At 24.9% G+C, this 23,452-nt stretch overlaps 8 protein-coding genes across 8 annotated transcripts in view; 3 read left to right on the forward strand and 5 right to left on the reverse strand.

Annotated features, from left to right (window-relative positions):
* Window positions 1–22: 22 nt before the first annotated feature.
* On the reverse strand, window positions 23–2,309 carry DICPUDRAFT_74329 (uncharacterized protein; the record flags this gene model as incomplete). The annotated part of the gene is made up of 7 exons (XM_003283306.1): window positions 23–322; window positions 395–678; window positions 753–921; window positions 989–1,208; window positions 1,277–1,714; window positions 1,783–2,134; window positions 2,207–2,309. The coding sequence occupies 7 exons, from the start codon at window positions 2,307–2,309 to the stop codon at window positions 23–25; spliced, it is 1,866 nt and encodes a 621-aa protein (XP_003283354.1).
* Window positions 2,310–3,217: 908 nt separating this feature from the next.
* On the reverse strand, window positions 3,218–4,582 carry DICPUDRAFT_147006 (uncharacterized protein; the record flags this gene model as incomplete). Its single annotated transcript, XM_003283307.1, has 3 exons — window positions 3,218–3,920; window positions 4,060–4,344; window positions 4,431–4,582. The coding sequence occupies 3 exons, from the start codon at window positions 4,580–4,582 to the stop codon at window positions 3,218–3,220; spliced, it is 1,140 nt and encodes a 379-aa protein (XP_003283355.1).
* Window positions 4,583–5,016: 434 nt separating this feature from the next.
* DICPUDRAFT_85815 (translation initiation factor eIF-2B alpha subunit) lies at window positions 5,017–6,054 on the forward strand (the record flags this gene model as incomplete). The annotated part of the gene is made up of 1 exon (XM_003283273.1): window positions 5,017–6,054. The coding sequence occupies one exon, from the start codon at window positions 5,017–5,019 to the stop codon at window positions 6,052–6,054; it is 1,038 nt and encodes a 345-aa protein (XP_003283321.1).
* Window positions 6,055–6,120: 66 nt separating this feature from the next.
* On the reverse strand, window positions 6,121–7,916 carry DICPUDRAFT_147008 (uncharacterized protein; the record flags this gene model as incomplete). Its single annotated transcript, XM_003283308.1, has 2 exons — window positions 6,121–6,998; window positions 7,100–7,916. 2 exons carry the CDS (start codon window positions 7,914–7,916, stop codon window positions 6,121–6,123), a joined length of 1,695 nt encoding a protein of 564 aa, XP_003283356.1.
* A 686-nt stretch (window positions 7,917–8,602) lies between these two features.
* Window positions 8,603–14,199, reverse strand: DICPUDRAFT_147009 (uncharacterized protein; the record flags this gene model as incomplete). The annotated part of the gene is made up of 4 exons (XM_003283309.1): window positions 8,603–10,350; window positions 10,425–10,856; window positions 10,936–12,459; window positions 12,531–14,199. 4 exons carry the CDS (start codon window positions 14,197–14,199, stop codon window positions 8,603–8,605), a joined length of 5,373 nt encoding a protein of 1,790 aa, XP_003283357.1.
* Window positions 14,200–15,684: 1,485 nt separating this feature from the next.
* On the forward strand, window positions 15,685–16,542 carry DICPUDRAFT_25559 (uncharacterized protein; the record flags this gene model as incomplete). Its single annotated transcript, XM_003283274.1, has 1 exon — window positions 15,685–16,542. The coding sequence occupies one exon, from the start codon at window positions 15,685–15,687 to the stop codon at window positions 16,540–16,542; it is 858 nt and encodes a 285-aa protein (XP_003283322.1).
* A 253-nt stretch (window positions 16,543–16,795) lies between these two features.
* DICPUDRAFT_25657 (uncharacterized protein) lies at window positions 16,796–18,208 on the forward strand (the record flags this gene model as incomplete). The annotated part of the gene is made up of 2 exons (XM_003283275.1): window positions 16,796–16,951; window positions 17,267–18,208. The coding sequence occupies 2 exons, from the start codon at window positions 16,796–16,798 to the stop codon at window positions 18,206–18,208; spliced, it is 1,098 nt and encodes a 365-aa protein (XP_003283323.1).
* Window positions 18,209–18,754: 546 nt separating this feature from the next.
* The window catches only part of DICPUDRAFT_25613 (uncharacterized protein), a gene marked incomplete at both ends in the record, with an annotated part of 6,925 nt that continues 2,227 nt past the window's right edge, over window positions 18,755–23,452 (reverse strand). The window contains one exon of the mRNA XM_003283310.1: window positions 18,755–19,668. Within this exon, the coding sequence (XP_003283358.1) occupies window positions 18,755–19,668 (914 nt within the window). The remainder of the gene's footprint in view (window positions 19,669–23,452) is intronic.

Consider the following 23,452-nt stretch of genomic DNA (forward strand, 5'->3'; position numbering starts at 1 on the left):
TATTGTTTTTTAGAATAAAAATTTAAAAATATAAAACAAAACACAAAGAAACGAGGATAATGTTGAAAATTGACATTGGGGATAAAATTGACGAGCTTGATGGGAAATCTGGGTTTCCAATGGTGTAATTAGATGAGACTTGATCAGCAACAGTAACTACAACACTTAATTCATAGCCATCTTGTTCAGAAATTAATTCCTCGATTGTATCTCTGGGTATATTTAAGGTAACACTATCAGATGAAGTAATATATAAGGTAGTTGTTCTATCAAAATAGTGAATAACTGCTGTATTTTTACCGATAGTTGAAAAACCAGTGCCCTAAAATTAAATAAAATTTATATATTAATATTGAATGATGTAAATTATTTTTATAATTAAATAATATCTTACCATAAGAGTTATTGAATCGGTATTAACCTTTTGATCATTAATAACTGGTGGTTCATATGAAACTGTTAATTCAAGTTCAACTCCATTTAAATTATATTTAAATAAATTGCTTGAACCTTCACCTGGGAAAGCATTAACGGTGATTAAAGAATTTAACTTTGAAATTGATAAAGAAGGGGCAATAACAATTTTTCCATTAGTTGATGATAGATTGGTTTCAAAACCTAAACCTTCAATTGATGTTTGAGCTCCATTTGTTGAAACTTTAACTTCTTTTTTATTTACTAAATAAATAAAAAAAACTAATTAATACTCCTATAGATAAAATATAATAAAAAACCAAACACTTAATACATACCACAAGGGGATGATGGCTTTGAAAAACCATTTGGTAATAAAACTGATGAAACTTCATCACTATACATGGCACATGATAAACATGATGGAGCTGATGTTAATTTATTATTAAATAATCTATATTTTCTAAAATTAACTGAGCAATAACCATCTGGAATAGCACCATTAAACTATATTGGAAAAAAAAATTTATTAATAACTAATACTTTATATTTTTCTAAAATTATAAAAACTTACACCACTATTAATAAAAGCTGCATAACTAATTTTATCATAACTAATTGCTGGTAATGGTTGTTCAATAGTATTTCCTGTAATGTGAATTGTAACGAAATTGGTCAAATCAATATTAGTAAATGAGTAACTGGAATCAACAGTACCGATTTTTGAATTTGCATTTACTTTAATGCATGGCTTTTGTGAACATGAAAGTAAATTTGATAAACCATTGAAATCACTAAATTAAAAATAAAATATTAATATTTAATATAAAAAATATATAAAATAACACAGCATTTAACTTACAGTCTAATATTTTGATTTTTAGTGAAATCATAATTAAAACCAGATGATGGAGTTGCAAAACCATTACCAGAAATGAAGAGGGATTTCATTGATGGGATATTTTGAACACTTGATGGGAAAGTATAAACTGGATTATCAGTGGTGAATAAAAATGATAAAGAATCAAGATTTGAAAGTTTATTAAATTCATTTGGAATTGTGAATGCTGATAAACTTTTTTGATTATCAATCTTTAAACCTAAAGTATTAAGACCCTTTAAACCATCAAAACCACTTGGGAAACTTGAAGTAACAACCAAATATAAATTTTGTAATTTGCTATTTGATGGGAATTGAGTATTGTAGGAAAAACCTGATAAAGCACCATTAATTACTAATGACTTTAAGTTTGAATTAAAGAAAACATCTGAAACTTGACCACCATAATTATCAATAACACTAAAATAATAATAAAACTATTAGTACCAATCAAATATGTTTAGTATTTCTCCATTTCTACTACTTACATTTCCTCTAATTGTTGTGGGAATGATGTTGATCCAATTGTAGATGATTGTTTTGAGATTCTAATCTTTTTTAATTTGGTAAATTGATCAATTGAATTCCAAAAACTGTCGCCAACTGTTACTTGGTCATCAATAATATTTAAATACTCTAAGCTGAGTGCAAATGGTGATAAATCACTAATTGTATATTGCTTACCAAGGTTTGAAATATTAATTTCACCTACTACTTGTCCTACATATGCAGTTGGATCTTGGTCATTCTTTGGAATATTGTAACATGAAAAAACATCATATGAACATGGATCATTAAGTGCAACACCATAAAGATTTAAAATGTCGGTTGTTAAAGGTTCTATAATAATAAAAAAAGTAAACTTAATATTATATTCATCAAAATTTTAATAGTTAGAAAATGAATAATTACTTTGATCATCTTTTAATGGTTGTGATAAAGGTTCAAATTCACCATTACAAATGTTAACAATAAAATTTAAAGCAACAAACACCAAAATATTTTTAATATTCATTTTTTTCTATAATTTTATTTTATTTTTATTTATCTATTTTTAATATTATTACACAATTTTATATATATATTGTTTTATTAATATTATTTTTTAAAAGTTAATAAAATTAAAAGGTATATATATGTATTATTATTTTATTAGTTGTACAAAGAGATTTCCTTAGAGAAAAAAGAAAAAAAAATTAAAAAAAATTTTTAAATTTGTTGCAACTGTATTTTATAGTTTTTTTTTATTTTTAATTAGAAATATAAATCCTCATTACACAAATCACTCTTTTAACAAATTAATTATAATAATATAATTGATTCGTTTATTTACACATGACGCAAACCTTATCAAAAATCAATCGGCAAAAAAAAAAAAAAAAAAAAAAAAATTTAAATATTTTTAAAAAAAAACGAAAACAAAAATATTTTTCAATTATTGCATTTAAATAATTCAGTTAATTATTTTATCATAAAAGAGAAGATTGGGGGCAACTGCTGTCAAAAAAAAAAAAAAAATTAAAAAAATTAAGAAAAAAAAAAATAAAACCATAGCACTTATTCATTGGTCTGATGCTAATTTTAATCCTCCTTATTATCATAATAATCTGATCAACTGCTCAGCTGTGTGTGATTTTTTTTGTAAGATTACAACACACCAGAGCATAAAAAAACTCAGTAATTACTTTTTTTCAAATTGTTTTCTGGAATATTTTAACATATTTCATAATTTAAACACATATGACATTTAAAATATTAAAAATTATGACACTTTATGGGTTAAAGAGTATATTATTTGAATTTTTTAATAATCGAAAATAATTATAAACTGTGTGGTAAAAAAAATGCGCAAAAAAAAAAATAATAAAAAAAAAAGATAAGAATTTTTTTTTTATATTATTGTTTATTTACATTCGAATTTAATTATTTAAAATTATTTGGAAAGAAGGTTTCCATTAAATTTAAATAAGCACCTTTATTATAAATATTTTTAATTTCTTTAAAAGTTTTGGGTAAAGGTAAATAAACTTTATCTTTTTCGACTTGATATTTATCTTCTTTATTATCGTTGTTATTTGATTTATTTCTTTTCTTAATTTCTTTATCCTTGCTGCTACTGCTGCTGCTAGTTTGAGATTTGTTTTCTTTTTTTCTTTCTTCTTCCTCTTTTTCTTTAAGTTTTTCCTCTAATCTTTGAATTTTAATTTGATCTTTTATATTTTCCCATTTATATGATTCATTTGTGGTGGTGTTTCTAACTATTAAATAAATATGATAAAAGAAAAATGATAATAAAAATACTGCTATAACAAGACAAAATACACCAAGTGGTAAAATAGATCTTGATTCGAATGCTAAATATTTGATTATAATAGTGGTTGGAACTGGGGTCCAAACACCATTTTTAGTGTAGCCTAAATTTTTGATATCTTTGACTTTGATAAAAGTATACATTGACCATCCACTTAAATATGCACCATAAACGCATAATAATGATGTTGATAATACAAATAATAAAAAGTATCTTAAATTATTTCTTCCAACACAATTATTGATCCAAGGACAATGGTGATCGAATTTACTAACACATCTATTACAAATTCTACAATGTTTGGATCTAGCTGGTCTATAGTAAAAATTGAATTAGTATTTTTTTTTATTTTTTTGATTATAATTATTTTACATTTGATATTTACTTTACAAACTCACATGTTTCGCAGTTTTTTTTAATATAAAGAAAACGGTCATATGGATAGAGAACACACTCTTTATGATTTTTTTCGTCAATATAGTTTGGTGATGAGTAACTTGCTACAATAAATGTGAAAAGGGTGAAAAGAATTGAGGCATATGCACCATATCTATGATATTCAGGTATATATTCGGTTCCAATATATGGGAAACAATCTTTATGAAATAAAAAAAAACCAACTGCAACTAATGATAAATAAAATCCTTGTAATAAATGGTTTGGTTTAAACATGAAATAATTATAACATGAATCTGACATTTTTTTTAATCTTTTTGGGCAAATTTTTGAAAAACATCCTCTTTTTTAAAAAAAAAAAAAAAAAAAAAAAAACAGAAAATTAGTAAATAAATAAACATATATTTCCTCATTTCATAAACTACTTACACACAAAATTCTTGTAAACCCGAGGTTAAAAACATATGACACCAACCAATGAAACCATCTTTGTGGAATTGAGTTTGACCCATTAGTAAGGTATACAGTACAAATACAGCAAAAATAATATAACATATAATAAATGTAAATAACCAATCCATTATTCTTTTTATTATCTTTTTATATTACAAGTATAATATAATATAATAAATTAAAAAAATAAAAATTAAAAAAAAAATTAAAAAAAATATTTTTTTGAAAAACTAGTTTTAAAATAAAAAAAAAAAAAATTAAAATAATTTTTTTTATAACCTAATTCCATTGTTATTTATTAATTAATTTAATTTCAATAATTACTTTTTTTATTTATTTTTTACTAAAAGTATTTTGTTTTAAATTTTTATTCAATCAAATAAAACATTGTTTATTCCATAAATAGATTAACACACACCATTTAAAAAAAAAAAAAAAAAAAATTTTATTTTTAATTTTTAATTTTTTTTTTTTTTTTTATTTATTAAAAATCATATTAATTTTTTTTTTTTTTAATTTTTAATTTTTTATTTTTCGTTCAAATAATAAATATATATAAAACATGGAAACTTTTAATTTTTTATCAATTAGATATAATAAAGAAGAAAAAAAATTAGAAATTTTAGATCAACGTAAATTACCAGATATCGAAGAATGGTTACTCGTAAATGATCCAAGCGATATGATTACATATATTAAACAACTATCAGTTCGTGGAGCCCCATTAATAGGTGTAGGAGCCTCCATGAGTTTATACAATCATGTTTTATTAAACGAAAGTAAATTAACCAAAGAAGACATCACAAGAATTTCAATGGAACTTAGAGAAAGTAGACCAACAGCAGTTAACTTAATGTATTCAATTGACGAAATGATGCAAGTTAAACAAGCAGAGGATAAACGTGATTTATCAGCAGAAAATTTAGGCAGAATTGCAATGTCAATTATAAAGAACGAAGTTGAGATGTGTAGAAAAATGTCAGAATTTGGTGCATCATTAATCCAACATGGAGAGTCTATCCTCACACATTGCAATACTGGAAGTGTAGCTACTGTAGGTGCAGGTACAGCCTTAGGTGTAATCAGAGAAGCCCACAAACAAGGAAAAAATATTCATGTTTATGTAGACGAAACTAGACCACTCTTACAAGGTGGTCGTCTCACAACCTACGAATTAGAGCGTGAAGGTATTCCATACACCTTAATCTGTGATAATATGGCAGCTACATTAATGCGTAGTGGTAAAATTCAAAGAGTATTAGTAGGTGCTGATCGTATTTGCCGTAATGGTGATTTTGCAAATAAAATTGGTACCTATGGCGTTTCAGTTTTAGCTCATCACCATAATGTGCCATTCCATGCTGTCGCTCCAATGTCCACTGTAGATATCAAATGTGAAACTGGTGAAGATATTCCAATTGAAGAACGTTCATCATCTGAAGTTCAAGGTGCATCTGGTGCATTTGGTACTGTTCGTTGGGCTCCAAAGAATTCAAAAACTTTTAACCCTGCTTTCGATGTAACCCCAATGAATTTAGTTACATCTTTAATTTTAGATATTGGTATTATCGATAAAAATAATTTAGATAAATTAAAATAAATAAATAAAAGAGAATTTAAATTATATAATAAATTAAATACATTTATTTTATTTTTTTATAGTTTTTTAGAAAATATTAAAAACTATTAAAAATAGTATTGATAAAACAGAAAGATAGCTATAATTAAGTTTTACAGAGCTACTATGGCTGCTATGATGGCTACTGGATTTTTCTTCTTCTTTAATAATAGTTGTTGTATTGGTTTTATACTGTTTATCACAGGCTGATGGTACAACATGTTTTTCACAAAGTTCTGGTATAATAGGAATTTCAAAAAGAGGAGCTTCAATTTTAGATGTAGAGTTTAATAGGTCATTTAAATACTGGGTTGATGTTTCACAATTTAATGGGTTTGTAGTATAGGAGTATACTGAAAGAATTGGTGAATCTAAAAACTCTTTGGTCATTTTTTCAATTAAATCAGTTAGTTTTTGAATTGTTTTATTTGTATCTTCACTGACTTTAGTTCCATTTTTCCAGTACCAGAAAAGTTCTTTTCTTAATTCCAAGGTATCGAGTGCATTTATTTCATTATTTGTTGATTTAAATGATTCTCTTGTTTCTTTATACAATGTGAAGTTGTGGTCTGGTGTTAAAATGAATTCGAAACGTTTCATGAATGGGTATGATCTGTATTGTCTTGGATAACGTTTTTGCTCTATTGATTCACTGTTAAAAATACACTTATAAGGATCAGTATCATAAGACTCTTCCATATAGCAAGAGCAAGAGGCTTCGACAGATGATGTTACAGTGTTATGGAGTTTCCAAAAGAAAGCTGCTAAAGATCTTTTATCTGTTGATGTGATTGTGGAGAATTTGGCTTTAGCATCGCCAACAACACCGCCCATTAACAAATGTTCAATTGGATAAAAACGTACAGCTTCACTTGATAATGGATCTTCTGTATTACGATCATTAATAAGTACATGGCTTGCAAAATCTAAAATTATTAAAAAAAATTAAAAAAGATATTTTTAAAAAAATTTTATAAAATTAGAATTAGTTTTTTAGTTATATTATTTAATAAATATTATTACTTACGCTCTCTACAAAATGGGCATGGATGTTGACCTCTTGCAAAAGCTACCATAAAGTTTTTGAATAGTTCAGTGATGTGTTCATAAAATGAAGTATCAGTACATTCACTATCAGATATTCTTTGAGCAATTGTATGGAAAATATGCCAGAGACTTCTACCGATATAGGTTGGGAAACCAACTCTCATATTTTGATCAAAGGTATATGAGGTATTGCTTAATGTATCAAGGAATGGAACATAAAGCCCAGCATCAAAGTCTAATCTTCTATTTGGATTTTCTCTTTGTTTGTAAATACTAAGCATATAGTCATTAATCATATGCCATATCTTTTGTTTAGTTTGGTCAGTATTAAAATCTGTTAAAAGATCATCTGATACAAAGTCAAAGTCTTCAATCTTACTACTGGTAAAGCCACAGGAGAAAGCATCAAGCATTTTTGGTAAAAGAGTACCTTCCCAAAACTCTTTATTATCATTAAATGGTGTAGGTTGTGCAACTTGGTCAAAGTATATTTTTCTTAAATCTTTCAGTTGGGTTTCACAAGCAGTATCAAATTGAAGAGCAATGTATAGGTCAATATAGTTAATAGCCATGGTTCTGTGGTCACTCCATAGGTAAGGTCTACCTCCGACAACTTTTGATTCTTCACACCATTCTCTACTTTTTTGTGAATTTCTATAGGCAGATGAAATTAAAAACCGGAATGATGCTTGTTGAATTTCTTCAACTTTGGTTAACTCTTTACCACCATGAAAAGCAATATTGAAATTATTATTAAAAATAATAAATAAAAATAAAACAGTTATAATCTTATTCATTTTATATATATATATTTATAAAAAATAAAACAAAAAAAAAAAAAGGTTTTAAATGTATCAATACTAAAAAAAAAAAAAAAAAAAAAAAAAAAAAAAAAAAAAAAAAAAAATTTATATTTTTTAATTGGAGAATCCGAATTCAACATGTTGGGTGTTTAAATATTGTTTTTTTTTTTTCCACTTCACTTTCTTAAAAAATCAGTGGTACAAGTTAAAATTAAAAAAAGGATGGTTTTATGATAGGGGTGACTATCAAAAATTAAGTTATTATTTTTGATTATACCCCATTTTTTTTTTATTTTTGGGTGTGGGTTTTTTTTTATTAAGAAAAAAAAGGGTTGGAAATAAATTTAGATGATGAGATTGAATTAAAAAAACTTTTGATTTGATATTAATAAAAAAAATTAAACCCATTTTTGCAACCATATTTTAAACAGTTATTTTTCCCCCCCAAAAAATAATACAAAAAAAATAAATTTTAAAAAAAAAAAGTTAAGTGTTTTATTTATTATTTTTAAATAAAATTTTAAAATAATTTTGAAATATATATATTTAATTTAAAAAAAGAAATATATAATATAAAAGTGAATCATATTGTTTGTTTTTGATTGTCACAAGCTAAATTTTAAAAAAAAAAAAATAGATCATATAGTTTTTTAAATAAATAGTTTTATTCAATATTTTTATTATTTAAATCTTTCCATTTTGATTTTACCACCAACCATCTTTTTTGATTTTATAATACGTTTTTTATTTGAGCATTGGAAAATTTTGAGGTGGCTATATTTTTTGGCAACAAAAATCATTGATATTGATATTACACCTATGACAAAGATAATAACGGCTGCTATAATTGCATAGATTTGAGATCTTGATAGACCAAAATTGGTACATGTTGCAGTTGCTCTTTCTGAAGCCAAAGTACTTTCTAAAAGAATTGAAAAATCTGGATCTACTTCAGCTTTATTTGTGTAATATGGGATGAAAATGCCAATTTCAGTACGACTAGCATATGGGACCGCTGTTCTAGTTGTTTTATTGATACCAAGGCTGTTTACAGTTTTTGTAATTTTACTATTTAATAATTGTCTCTTTAAGAAACGACCATATAATGCATGACCATTGAGTTGAAGTTTAAAATAATCAGAGCCTGCACTATCTTCACCAGATTCAATGTATGAGCAAATATCGGTATGACTTGTAGATTCTATAGATGCATCCATAATTAATTGTAAATAGCAGTTTTCATTTTTGAAAGAGTATTTGCCAATATGGAAAATATATTTTAATGATGATGGGTTTAATCTGTAGGCTATATCGGCAAAGGTGATTGATAGTTTTCTTTCATCTTCATCAAACCATCTGAGTGTAGCATTAAGTTGTGTAATGTAACCGTCACTTGATAGGAATAGTGTTGCGTATGTGTGTTGATAGTTATAAAGTGAGTTGCTTCTATCTATAAATCTCCAAGATTTATTATTGAAATAGGTTTCTTTAATGACTTCATTTGTTGATTCATCTATTTCACGAATACCTAAAACATTGATCGACGAAGAAATCCTGTTATTTGTTTCCAAAACTCTGGATGGTTGATTGTAATCAATGGTTGGGGCTGGTAGAGATACGGAAATCGAGGTACAATCTGGACCAGCGTAACCAAAGTTACATCTGCAACCAAAATCGGAATCGCATTCACCATTAGCAGGGCCACCACAATTATTTGGGCACGAGAATGGCTCGGTATTGTTAGAATCATCTGGAATAAATGGAGTTACAAGGAATTTATTACTTTCAATACCATCAACGCTAACTATTACTGTAAATTGACTTGCGGTGGTATTTGAGAGATAGACGGTAATTAATAGACCTGATTTGAAAGCAATTTTTTGTGTTACATAACCATATCCAAAATCAATCTTTACAAATATATTTGAATTATCATTTAGTTGCGACTGGAGATTATGACCGAAGATTGTAAGAGTAGTTGGTGAGTTTTGACTATAGGATGCTTTAGAGATGATTGGTGATGGTTTATAAGTTGTTTGAATAAAAGAGTTACTAATATTGGAAGCGGGATACCCAATTACATTTAGATTATTATCACATAAATTACCGACCGATAATAATAAACCATCAGGATTACCAAATCCAAATGGGACGTCAATAGTAACATTATAAAGGGCTCTATAGTGTCTAACAGCTCCACTTGATGGCTCTACACCTTGAATAGAGGAATAAAATGAATATTTTTCACCTCTTAAATTCTCTAAATAAACTATTGGGTTTTGCTCCATTAATATACCAGACCCTCCATCATATACGACAAACCAAATTTGAATAGTTCTATTAATTACACCAACATCAATTACATTTGTAATGGTTTTGAATGATTCTAGAATTGGTGGATCTTTATCATCTCTTATGGTACTTAATTCTATACAAAATAAAAAGGTATTAATATTTATAAAGTAAAAATTAAAATAAAATTAAGCGCTAATGAATATTTACCTCTTGTGCAATTTAAAGTAATTGAATAATTTGATAGTAAATCTTTTAAGTTGCCATATGGGAATATTGGATTAATATAGTTTGGTAGGTCAAATAGGGTGCTACTGTAATGTCCATTTAAATCCATTAATGAAAGAGACGAGATTGTAAACTTTTGATCTCTACAAGATGTAACTGGGAATCTCCATGCAAATGATGGAGTTTCGATGTTTGTTAATTTCTCTAATGAATCTTCTAATGTAAAGAATTTTTGATAACCTATTAAATTTAGATTACTTGTAATTGAAATGTTACCCGATTGGAAACCATTCTTTTGATCAAAAAATGTAATATCCCATCCAAAGAAATTGGTTGAATCTGGGTCATAATTAAGTATACCATTGGCTGGTACTGTTGTAATCTTTTGAATAAATGGTGGCATTTGATCAGAATCTAAAATAAAATATTAAAAAAACAATTAATAAAATTATAATTTTAAAAGACAACATAATTATATTAATTAATTACTTACAAATATTTTTTGGTGGTGGTCTTAAAACTATTTGATTTAAACCAATTAATGATGATAATGATGACGGATCATAAATTTTACCAGCCGAAACTATTAAATATTGTAATGCTTGATTGAATAAATTTGGAGGTAAATAGAATTCTGCAGAGTAATGGTCGTTTAATTCGTTGTAGGTTAAAAGCTTATAGGTAGGCGATGCTTTAAAGTTGGATGCAGTTTTGGTGCTATAGAATAGTTGGAAACCTGGTGTAAACTTTTTCTTGTCACTAATATCAATATTGGAATATGATGAATATTTGATAAAAACCTTATAAATGAAACCTTCTCTTTCACTTGATGCTTCTGAGGATGGTGATATGTAGTCAGTTTCTTCAGTCTTATTATCACTTTCACTGCTAGATTCATTCACTAATTTAAACCAAACATTAGAAAGAGTACCAGGTTCTGTAACTGGCCAAATTATTTGAAATGGAACAACTTTAATATTACCAGCACCATCTTGTAAATAGATTTCATTGATATTTGTAAGATTGAAATAATTTAAATATTTTTCGAATAAACCTTCATAAACTGTTCCTTTGGTTAAATCTGAAGAAGTGAATTCGATTGATCCTGCTCTAATTATACTAATACCTGACGAGTTATCAAAAGCACCAATACGAAGAATACCATTCATTTTGTCAATTTGATCAATTTCTACTTTTGTTAATGTTGGTGGAACATTATCGATTGTATGGTTGGATGAGAGAGGAACAATGTCAATGAATGTTTGTTTAATTAATTTGCCATCTTCTCCATCGTACTCTTCAGTTGGATCATGACTATCATCGGTAATATAGTCAAAAGCACCCTCATCATTATTCTTGATAAATACTGAAAAACTAACTCTTTTCTTTGTGTGAGTTGGTATAATTTTAGAGATTGAAAATTTCCAAATATTTGGATTGTCGAAATTTCTTTTGAAGAAGCCGTATGGAAAATCTAATGGAGTACTATCGAAAGAATCATACTTAACTCTAATTTGATATTGATTTTGAGCTTGTTGATATAACTGAGGGAAAGATGTAGTATTTAAAATGAATTCAACACTTAATATTCTATAAGAGGTAACATTTAAACCATTAGTTATATTAAACGATTTGATTGTCGAAAGAATATTTGAATCACCATCACTGATTATAGGTAAAATTTGATCTACTTTTATTGATTCTATTGGATCTACAGTATAGTTGTAAATATTTGATTCCATATTATAACCAAATGTATATAAATCTATGTCACTTTTACCCTCTCTTATTGAATTGCTATAAAAACCATAAAAAGTTGAATTAAAACCATTACCATAAACTGGGAACAATGAATTCGATTCTATATCATTAATTGAAACTCTTGGATATACCATATCTTCCATATTTCCTGAATTTGTTGTTCTTGAAATTGAAAAAAAGTAATTTACTTGTTTATCATTGTAAAATTTTGTTAAATTTGAATATTTGATTCTACCATCATTTAATGTAGATGTGTCTAAAGATAAAAAAAAAAAAAAAAAAGTTAATAACTATTTTTATACTATTATTAAATTATTTTTCACTTACAAATAAATGGATTATAGAAATCGAATATTTCTGTCTGTATATTATAATCTGGATAAGAAACTTCTAATTGAATAATTGGTTTACCATAATATGAACTATTATCAAAATTTAAAATATTATCTGGTTTGAGAAGCTCATAAATAATTTTAGTTTGACAAACTAAGAATGTTGAGTTTGATGAATAATAATCTTGATAGCTTTTAATTATAATGTTGTCAGTTGATAAAAATTTAAACTTTCTATTCAAGTGATAAATTGGTTTGGTTGTCGCTAAGACTATTGAATAATAGCTTCCTTCTTTGTTGTAAATGGGGTAATATTGTCTGTAATTTAAAAGATATGGAGAAATTGGTACTGGTAAATAGATTGGTCCTGAAACTTCTCGACATTTTAATGTATAACTATGTGGTTCGAATGTAATTTCGTGATCTAAATATTTGAATGTTATATTATGCTGTTTTATTGTTGAGTGAGGCTCGGTTATTTGATAGTTAATAAATACTACTGGTTGTGAGTTAATATATTCTATTTGTACTCTTTTCGAATTATTTGCACTTATAAAATGATAGCTTGAACTATTAAAAGTATACTGTATGAAAATTTCACAAGACCCATTTTTTGTTGAATATGATTGATTTAATAATTTATAAATTGGTAATTCATATACTATTGATTCACTACTATTATATATTGTTGAATCACTACTACTAGTGCTATTATTATTACTACTACTACTACCACTATTTGCATTACTACCATCACTGCTTGTATTATTACCATCACCACTACCACCGCTACTATATGGACATGTTAAATTAAATCTACCATTATCATATATACCTGTTCCATTACAATCAATCGGAAAAGTATAAACTGTATTTGTACATGTTGGGCTTGTGTAAAGTGATATATTATATTTAACTTGTTGATCAATTGTTGAATTTGTGATAATAAGTGATCTATACGGACACCTAGTTACGCCGCAATTTGTGCAATTACTAATTATAGTACAATGGTTTTCTGAAACATTTAGTTTTGTAAAATTACATTCATTTTTAAATGATATATTAAAAGTTGGTGGTGATATAATTGGTGGTTCGGTACTATTATTTGTATTATTGTTGTTATTTGTAAAATTAGAGTAAACTATTGGACATATTATTTCTATACCATTAGCCCCAGTTTTATTTGTATTTTTTGTTATATTACTATTTATATCTGTATATGGACACAGAATGTAAACAGTAGTAAGGGATTCTGTGCAATTTGAACCAAGAGATACATTGACTACAGCATTATAGTTATAAATATCACCAGGTATTATTTCTTTTGATATAACTATAGAGTGATACGCGCATTCAATATCTAAATCTAAACAAGTATCATATGTTGAGTTTATTATTTTTAAGCTATTACAATAAGGTCTATCAATAAATAGTTGATATTCGTTACTAAAGTTTGTATTATTATTATTATTATTATTATTATTATTATTATTATTATTATTATTATTATTATTATTATCATCAACATTTGTACTATTGCTGTTTGATATATCTGTACTATTGTTGATGTTACTACTACTACCATCTATTAGAAACAATAATAAAAATATTATTATTATATAAAATATATTTCCACCACCACTTTTATTTTTATAGGTTATCATTTTTCTTATTTATATATATCTACTTTATTTATTTATTAATCTTATTATTTAATTATATGATATATTTTGTGTGGATGATAATTTGTTAGTTTAAATAAATTAAAAAAATTATTTTTTATTTTTATTAAATTATTATTATTATTTATTTATTTATTTATTTATTTATATTTTAATGATATATGTACAAAATTATTATTAAATGTGTTTTTTATTATAATAATAATATTTTAAAATTGAAAAAAAAAAACTATTTGTATGTGTGTGTATGTGTGTGTGTATGTGTGTTTTTTATTTTGTGTGTGCTTATGTGTTATTGTATGATATTTTTTTTATTTATTATAATTTAGGATTAATTGAATACTTTATTTATACATAAGAATAATTAAGATTACATCAATTTTTGTTTTCTATTTTTATAAAAATTAATTTATAAAGGAAAATAAAAAAGAAATAAACTGTAATATATATAATTATATATTTTTTAAAAAAATGGTATTAATTTTTTTTTCTATTTTTTTCGTATATAATTTTTTTTTTTTTAATTTTTTTAAAATTTTATTTTATTTTTTTTTTATTTTATTTTTTATTATTTTTTTAATATTTTTAAATTTTATTTTTTCAGTTGAGTAAATTTATCACATTTAAATTTTTAGACCTAACACAAATTAAATTATAATGAGGAATTTTTTTGATCAAAAAAAAAAAAAAAAAATATCACAGTTATATTAAATTATCAATTAAAATATTCCAATAAATATGTGAAGAATTTAATAGTAATAATATTAATTTTTAATAAAATTAATAATGGTATTAGGTTCAATATTATAATAATAAAATAGTATAATTAGATCCAATAAATAGTAATGTAATACTATTCAGTTCAAATATAAAAAAACAAACAAATAAAAATGGATAATCATAATTCTGTTTGCTGGATATTATGTAACAGGTTGCAAAATATTTTTGTACCAAACTTTATTAAGTTTTAATTTAAATTGAGTAGACTAAGTAGTTTTTATAGGCAATTAGCTTTGTCCCCTTGTGTTACAATAAACCCACATTTTGTTTTTATACCCTATTTATTTAAAGTTTTGTTTGTGTATTTTTTAAAGTCTATATATGCATCAGTAATAGAAAAAATAATTTTATTGTTATACCAACACCCTAATCCTTAAAAATAGAAAAAAATAGGGGTTAGATTTCATTTTAAATATTTATAAAAAACTAAAACAATCTTTAAAAATTAAGATTTTTCAAAACAAATAATAAAAAAAAATATTTAATTTCAATTTCAATTTATTTATTTTATAATCATTATACTAATAAAGAAAAAAAATGCTTTTTTTAAAATTTTTTTTAGTTTTCTTCATTTCTATAAACATAAGTCATTTTATATTTGCATCTGAAACTCTTAAAGGTTATACCTGTTCTAGCCCTGGTTCAGTTTGCTCTTTTATTGAACACTGTCCACCAGGATATAGATGCATGGATAGAAAATACCATAATGAAACAAATCAACATGCTGGTATTTGTAAACCATCTAAACAAAAGGGTGAAATATGCTACGATAGTGAGGAATGTGGGTTTGGTCTAATATGTGACTCATTGAAAAAGGGTGCTCCATTTTATTGCAGAGGATATAATTTTGTAGGTTTTGGTGAAGTGTGTTCAAGATCAGATGAATGTTTGGGGTCTTTAGAATGTATTAAATCAAAATGTACAAATACAAAAACAAATGACTGTGGTTTTATTGATAGCTGTCCAAGTCAACACTATTGTACTGGGGGAGAATGTGATATAAATTGTACCGAAAATGTAGAAAGAATTTGTAAACCCTTTTCATCTACTGGTGGGTACTGTCATTATGGATATGAATGTAGTGTCAATGATACCTGTGTAAATGGTAAATGTATTAAAAAATACTCACTAAAAGAAGGTGAAGATTGCTCAACTACTAACCTTGACACAATGGATGCATGCGAATCTGGTGAAGCAATATTTCAGTATGATGAAAAATTAGGTGAAACCGTTTGCAAATGCACTAAACCCGGAACAATTACCAACAGTATTAAAAACTGTGTTACTCAAGAATGCCCAAGAAACTATTTTTGTGACGGTAAAACAAAAAAATGTATTCCAGAATTTTCATCAACTGATAAATGTAAACGTCTAAGAAAAGAAAGAGACCAATGCTATATCAATCACCATTGTGTATATATAAATACTGAGCCCCATTTGGAAAGATACTTTGTAAAAGGCTCCTGCCACCAAAAGTACTGTGAAAAAGAATCAATCAGCTATTTAAATCAATGTACAATGCTTTATAGTATCTGTAACAATTAATAAACAAATTACATCACACATTTAAAAAAAAAAAAAAAAAAAAAAATATTTTTAAAATATAGTTTCAAAAAAGAAAAAAGGAATAAAAGTTTCACTTTTTGAAAACAAATAAAAAATGCTTGTGTATATTTCTATTTTATTTCCAGAATGTATTTTAATAAAAAAATTAAAAATTTAAAAAAAATAAAAAAATAAAAAAATAAAAAAATTTTAATTTTGGTTTATTTTTATTTTTTTATAATTAAACATTTGGATGGAAAATCAAAATAATTTATTTTTAAAAGTTTGGAGGAATGTTGTTTTAAGAAATGAAATTATAAAACATTTTAAATATTATATATATAAAAATATTACATTCAAATCAAAAGGAGAGTTTATAGCATATACAAACAAAGACTATTTAATAAATGTAACAATAGATTTTAAAGAAGACTTTAGCTATGATTTATTGCCAGCAGTTGAAATCATTAGATTAAATATTCCCAATGTACCATATGACTTTAAAAAAATATCACCTACAATTAAATCATTGGATTTGGGTTATCATTTCAATCAACAACTTGAAGCATATGGAATTCCATCATCGGTAGAGACATTGATACTGGGCAGTCGTTTTAATCAATTACTTAAACAAGGTGATATACCCTCATCGGTTTCAACATTAATATTTGGTGTGTTTTTCAATAGGCCACTAAAAAAAGGAGAAATACCATTATCTGTTAAGAAAATAATATTTGGTAGAGATTTCAATCAGCCACTTAATAAAGGAGATATTCCGATATCAGTTACAGAATTGCAATTTGGATTAGGATTCAATCAGTCTCTTAGAGAAGGCCATATACCAAGTTCAATTACAAAATTAACATTTGGTAGAGATTTCAATAGACTACTTAAACAAGGCGATATACCGTTATCAGTTTCCATCTTAACATTCGGTTTCTATTTTAACAAACCACTTAGAGCAGGCGACATACCACACTCAGTTAAAATCTTAAAGTTTGGTAGAGATTTCAATCAACTACTTAAACCAGGGGACATTCCCTCATCGGTTTCAACATTGGTATTAGGTTTTCAGTTTAATCAAACACTTACGCATGGGTCTATTCCCTTATCAGTTTCAACATTAGTATTTGGAAGCTGCTTTGATCAACCACTTAAACCAGGGGACATACCAATATCAGTTACTAAATTAACATTTGGAACCCACTTCAATCAAATACTAAAACAAGGTGATATTCCATCATCAGTTAAAAAATTAAAATTTGAAGGTTCTGACAGGCCACTTAAAGAAGGTGATATACCATTATCTGTTACAAATTTAAAATTAGGTCTTTATTTTAATCAACCACTTGGTCCAGGATCTATACCCCCATCAGTTTCGAAATTAGCTTTAAGCTACCACTTCAACATCCCACTAAAGAAAGGTGATATACCCTCATCAGTTTCATACCTAAAATTTGGTGAAAAATTTAATCATTCACTTAAAGAAGGCGATATACCCTCTTCAGTTACAATTTTAACATTCGGTACCAATTTCAATCAACCAATTAAAGAGGGTGATATACCCTCTTCAGTTAAAATCTTAACATTTGGTAGAAATTTCGATCAACCACTTATTAAACTTAATCTCCCATCCTCGAGCAAAATAGTATTCAATAAAATTTAAATAAATCTAAAATCTCCATATATAAAATTTACCAATAAATCTAAAATAATAGCACAAACACATCATAAATTTTTCATTTCCGCCCATTTTCAAACCATTTTATTTTTATAATAATTGACATTTTAAAATACGTTTGAAAGAGAATTCATTTGTTTGTTTAAAGAGGTATTTAAAAGTGATCTATTTTACCAGATTCACATAATTGAATTGGTGGCCTGGTATGTTCGTATATTGTAATAAAATAAATAATATTTATAAAAAATAGATTTTAACAATTCTATTGTTGCTGTTATTATGTTATTTATTTTTGTATTTTCGTCTAATTTGGTCATTAATAATCTTTTGACATCGTTTTCTTTTGTATCGATAATATATTTTAACTCCTTAAATATATATTTTAAGGTTTATTTTATTTTATTTTTATCGATTGTATAGTTTTTAAATTTCTGTTTCAAGATAAAGAGTCTGGATATTGACTATGCTCTTTTTGGGTGATAGTATTTAAGATATCTGAAATTTGTTTTTTATTTTATATTTTATTTAATTTTAAATTTTTATTTTTGGATGTTTGTAGTTGAAACTATAAAAAATTTTTTGATCGGGGTTTGAAATGGAGTTAGGTTCTAAAGGATGTACCACATCCCCTATATAAATAGAAGTTATAGAGTCAGGAATAATACCTTTTGTAAAACGTTGGGAGAAACCATAATCAAAATTAAGAGAAAGTAAATGATTTGGGATTGAACCAGGTATTAATTCATATTTGATGTTATCTAAATACAAGTATTTTACGGTGGGTGGTATAAAAGTAAGAGGTTTATCAAAGCCATCAAGTAAATATAAATGCGTGACGGTTGCTGGAATTGAATTAAGTGTTGATTGATACTTGATGTTTTGTAAACCCAAGTGTTCTACGGTGGGAGATATAAAATCAAGTGGTTGATCAAAGCCATAAAGTAGATATAAAAGTGTAACTGTTGTTGGAATTGAATCAGGTGTTAATTGATATTTGATGTTATCTAAATACAAGTGCTGTACGGTGGGTGGTATAAAATCAAGTGATTGATCAAAGCCATTAAGTAAATATAAATGTGTAACTGTTGCTGGAATTGAATCAGGTGTTAATTGATATTTGATGTTATCTAAATACAAGTATTTTACGGTGGGTGGTATAAAATTAAGAGGCTTATCAAAGCCATCAAGTAAATATAAATGCGTAACGGCTGCTGGAATTGAATCAGGTGCTAATTGATAATTGATGTTTTGTAAATGCAAGATTTTCACGGTGGGAGGTATAAAATTAAGTGGTTGATCAAAGCCATCAAGTAAATGTAAATGTGTAACGGTTGCTGGAATTGAATCAGGTGTTAATTGATACTTGATGTTTTCTAAATACAACCTTTGTACGGTGGGTGGTATAAAATTAAGAGGTTGATTAAAGCCATCTAGTAAACATAAATCTGTAACTGTTTCTGGAATAGTTTTGGGTAAATGTTGGATAGGTCCAATAGCAATGTGACTAATTTCTAAATGACTAATATCACACCCCTCTTCGTAAATTGCAAATTCTTTATTTAATACTTTATAAAAAGGAATTAATTAATATAAAATAAAAATAAAAAATTTTAATGTTAAAACTTACATTTTAGAGTTTTTAAATCTTTTTTAAAAAAAGGAATATCAAGTACTTCTAAATAGCTATTTATTAGATCTTTGATTGAATCGAGATCATTTTCTTTAATTATTAACTGAGTATCTTTATATTCTTGTAAGATATCATTATTTATATTTGATAAAAGATTGTTACATTGATGATTGTGTTTTAAAAGCTCAATAAATTCATTATTTTTAATATTATTATTATTAACATCACTATTATATTTAATAGCACTGTTAATTTTATTATTATTGTTTTCTATTGTTGCTGTTATTGTATTATTTACATCTTTATTTTCGTCTAATTTGGTCATTAATAATCTTTTGACATCGTTTTCTTTTGCATCGATAATATATTTTAACCCAATAAATATTTTTTTAGTTTTTTCTAAATTCTTTTTATGGTTATCGTTAATTTGTTTAAAGTGATTGTTTGATTCGTCCAATATTTTATTATTATTTTCTATATAGTTGTTTAATTTTGGTATTGTTTGATTTTTAAAATCATGTTCTATTTGATTTCTAATATTATCATCATAAATGTCTTTAAAACTATGACCATTATGAATACCAGAAATACAATATTTACATACAGGAGGGTTGTTTGGACAATTTGAGCATATTAAAATAATATCTTGGTGGGGATGATCTGAGCATTTGGTATCATATTGTTGATTATTTGACATTATTTAATGTTTATTTTTTTATTAAAATTTTTGCGTTGAAAAAATAAATTATTTTTATAAAATTTCAAAAAAAATTTTTTTAATTTTTTTTTAATTATTTTCCCATCGAAATTCAAACTTCTTAAAAAATAATCATAAATAATATAAAAATATTAACAAAAAAAAAAAAAATTAATTCATTTTTTAATATTAAATGTTAACTCTTTTTTCTTCTCAAATGGAGCCAAAAATATTTTATAAGGGTTAATAATTATGGTTTGGATTTTTTTTTTTGTTTTATTTATTTTTTTTTAAAATTTTTTTTTTTATTTTTTGTATTTTTTCAATCCTTATAAAAAACTTTTTTTTTTTATATCTTTGAGGAAATTTTTTTAAAATTTTAAAAAAGATTATATATAATTTTGGTGCTTAAAACTTTTCCTCAACAAATTTTAAAAAAAACAGGTTTTTTTTCAAGTAAATACCAATTTATTTTAATTTCACCAATTTAACACTGCAAATAAATATTATTTTAATGTCTTTAAAATGTAAAAAAAAATAAAAAAAAATTGGGGGTTATAAAAAACAAAAAAAAGATAATTCATCAGTTGGAATAAAAAAACAAAAGAGGAAAATTTGTAAATTAGAATAAAAATATTTTTTTTGGATATTAAAAAAAAAATTGTTTAATAAATAATTTTTTTAATATTAAAAAAAATAAAAATTGGGGCTTAAAAATTGGATAATTTGTAAATTCGAATTAAATTTTTTTTTTAATATTAAATTGTTTCATTAAATAAATTGTATAAATAGTTTTTTTTTTTCATTTTTTTTTATTAAATAAAAAATAAAAATCAAATATAAAATATTAGAAGTATGTGATAAAATTGAAAGTGAAATTGTATGTATATAATTAATAGTTTTAATTTAATTTGATTTGATTATAATAATATATCTAACTTAATTATTATATTTTTATAGGTATTAATGATACAACATTATGACAGAAATGAAGATAGAAGTTTAACTAGAAAGGAAGTTGATGAAACCTTAAAACAGAATAATGTTAAGAACCCAAATATTTTGGCTGGATTGATCTTTAAATTGTTAGATACCAATAAAGGTAACAAAATAATATATTTATTTAAAATTTAATAAATTAAGAGTTGTTAATAAAATTTTAATTTTTGTAATTGTAGATGGCACTATTAAAATTAGTGAAGTTAGAGAAAATGTCATTAAATTTAATAAAAAGAATTTAGAAGAAGCTATTTTCAATGATTTAAAACAATTTTTAGATACTCATGACAAAAATAAGGACCAAAAAATCACATTTGATGAATTGGTTGAAGGCTTAGTTAGAACTCGTAATTATGATAAAGAGAGTAAATTTTCAAATTTATAATTTAATTAATTAAATGTTATAAAACTAACTAATATTTTATTTATTAGCTGCTAAAGATGTTGCAGAATTAATCTTTCAAAAACGAGATTCTGATAATGATGGAGTTTTGACTGTTGCTGAACTTGAAAAAGTAAGTAATAAAATATTATATTATAATTATACTTTGAAAATTTTAATTTAATTTTTTTAAATTTTTTATAACTTTTAGCATTTACGTGCCACCATAGCAAAAAATATCTAATTAATTATAATTGATAGTTTTGCTATTAAAAATCACTTTAAGGTGATACAATTAATATTAATTAATAAAAACAAAATTATACTTAAAGGTATTTTAATAGTTTAATAAAATTTTATTTTTATTAAATCTTTTTTAATCTAATAAACAAGTGATTGAGGATTTCTTTCGATTGGAACCCGGATTATGAAATCTTTTATGAAAAACCTATTATTTTGGTGGTTTGCTTTGAGAAATTGTAAGTAATTGGACAAGGCCCCAACTGATTAAATAGAAAGCAAAGTTTCATAACAACAAAATATTTTAAAATTGGTGTTATAATATCTTTTTTTCTTCTTTAATTTTATCTATATAAATTGTGAGGAGCTCCATTTTTAATATTTTAATGATTTTTAAACAAGAAACATTATAAAGGATTGTTAAAACGAAACTTTTCTTTTCGTCTTCTATAATTTGGTATTTAAATTTTGTAATGTATTCTCTAAATCCATTATATCCATATTTTAAACCTTTTTGTTGTTCTTAATTTGAATGATTTTTTTTTCTAAATCCTTTTCATTTGATGGGTTTTCTTTTTATCTTTTCCCTATAAACAAAAATATAAATATTAATTATTACAGTTAGTACTAATTGTATTAATGTTGGAAAACAAATAAGGTACTTAAATTATTATTATCATTTTGAGAAAGAATGTAAATCAACAACAATTAGATAATAACTATCAACAATTAAATAAAAAGATGGAACAAAAAAAATCATTATATTTAATGAATGGTTTTGATCAACCACTTGATTTTATATCTCCCACCGAAGAACACTTGGGTTTACAAAACATCAAGTATCAATTAACACTTAATTCAATTCCAGCAACCATTACGCATTTATATTTACTTGATGGTTTTGATAAACCACTTAATTTTATACCACCCACCGTAAAATACAATTGGATAAGCATTTGGATTAGCATCAGCATCAGTATCAGTATCAGCATCAACATCAACATCAACAACTATATCTTAATGTTATAATGTATTAATTAACATTAGTAAATATATATATATATATATAATAATAATCATTTTTTCTTTAAATATATATAAATATATATATAACTATTCAAATATATATATATATATATATATACACCATATATACATATATTGATACAGATATATATCTATATATATATACACTATATACTCACTATACTCTATCCTCATACACTATATATATAAAATAGATATTTACTATCTAAAAATATACATAGCTAACTATATATA

The sequence above is a fragment of the Dictyostelium purpureum genome (assembly GCF_000190715.1).
Source record: "Dictyostelium purpureum unplaced genomic scaffold DICPUscaffold_6, whole genome shotgun sequence".
Lineage (NCBI taxonomy): Eukaryota > Evosea > Eumycetozoa > Dictyosteliales > Dictyosteliaceae > Dictyostelium > Dictyostelium purpureum.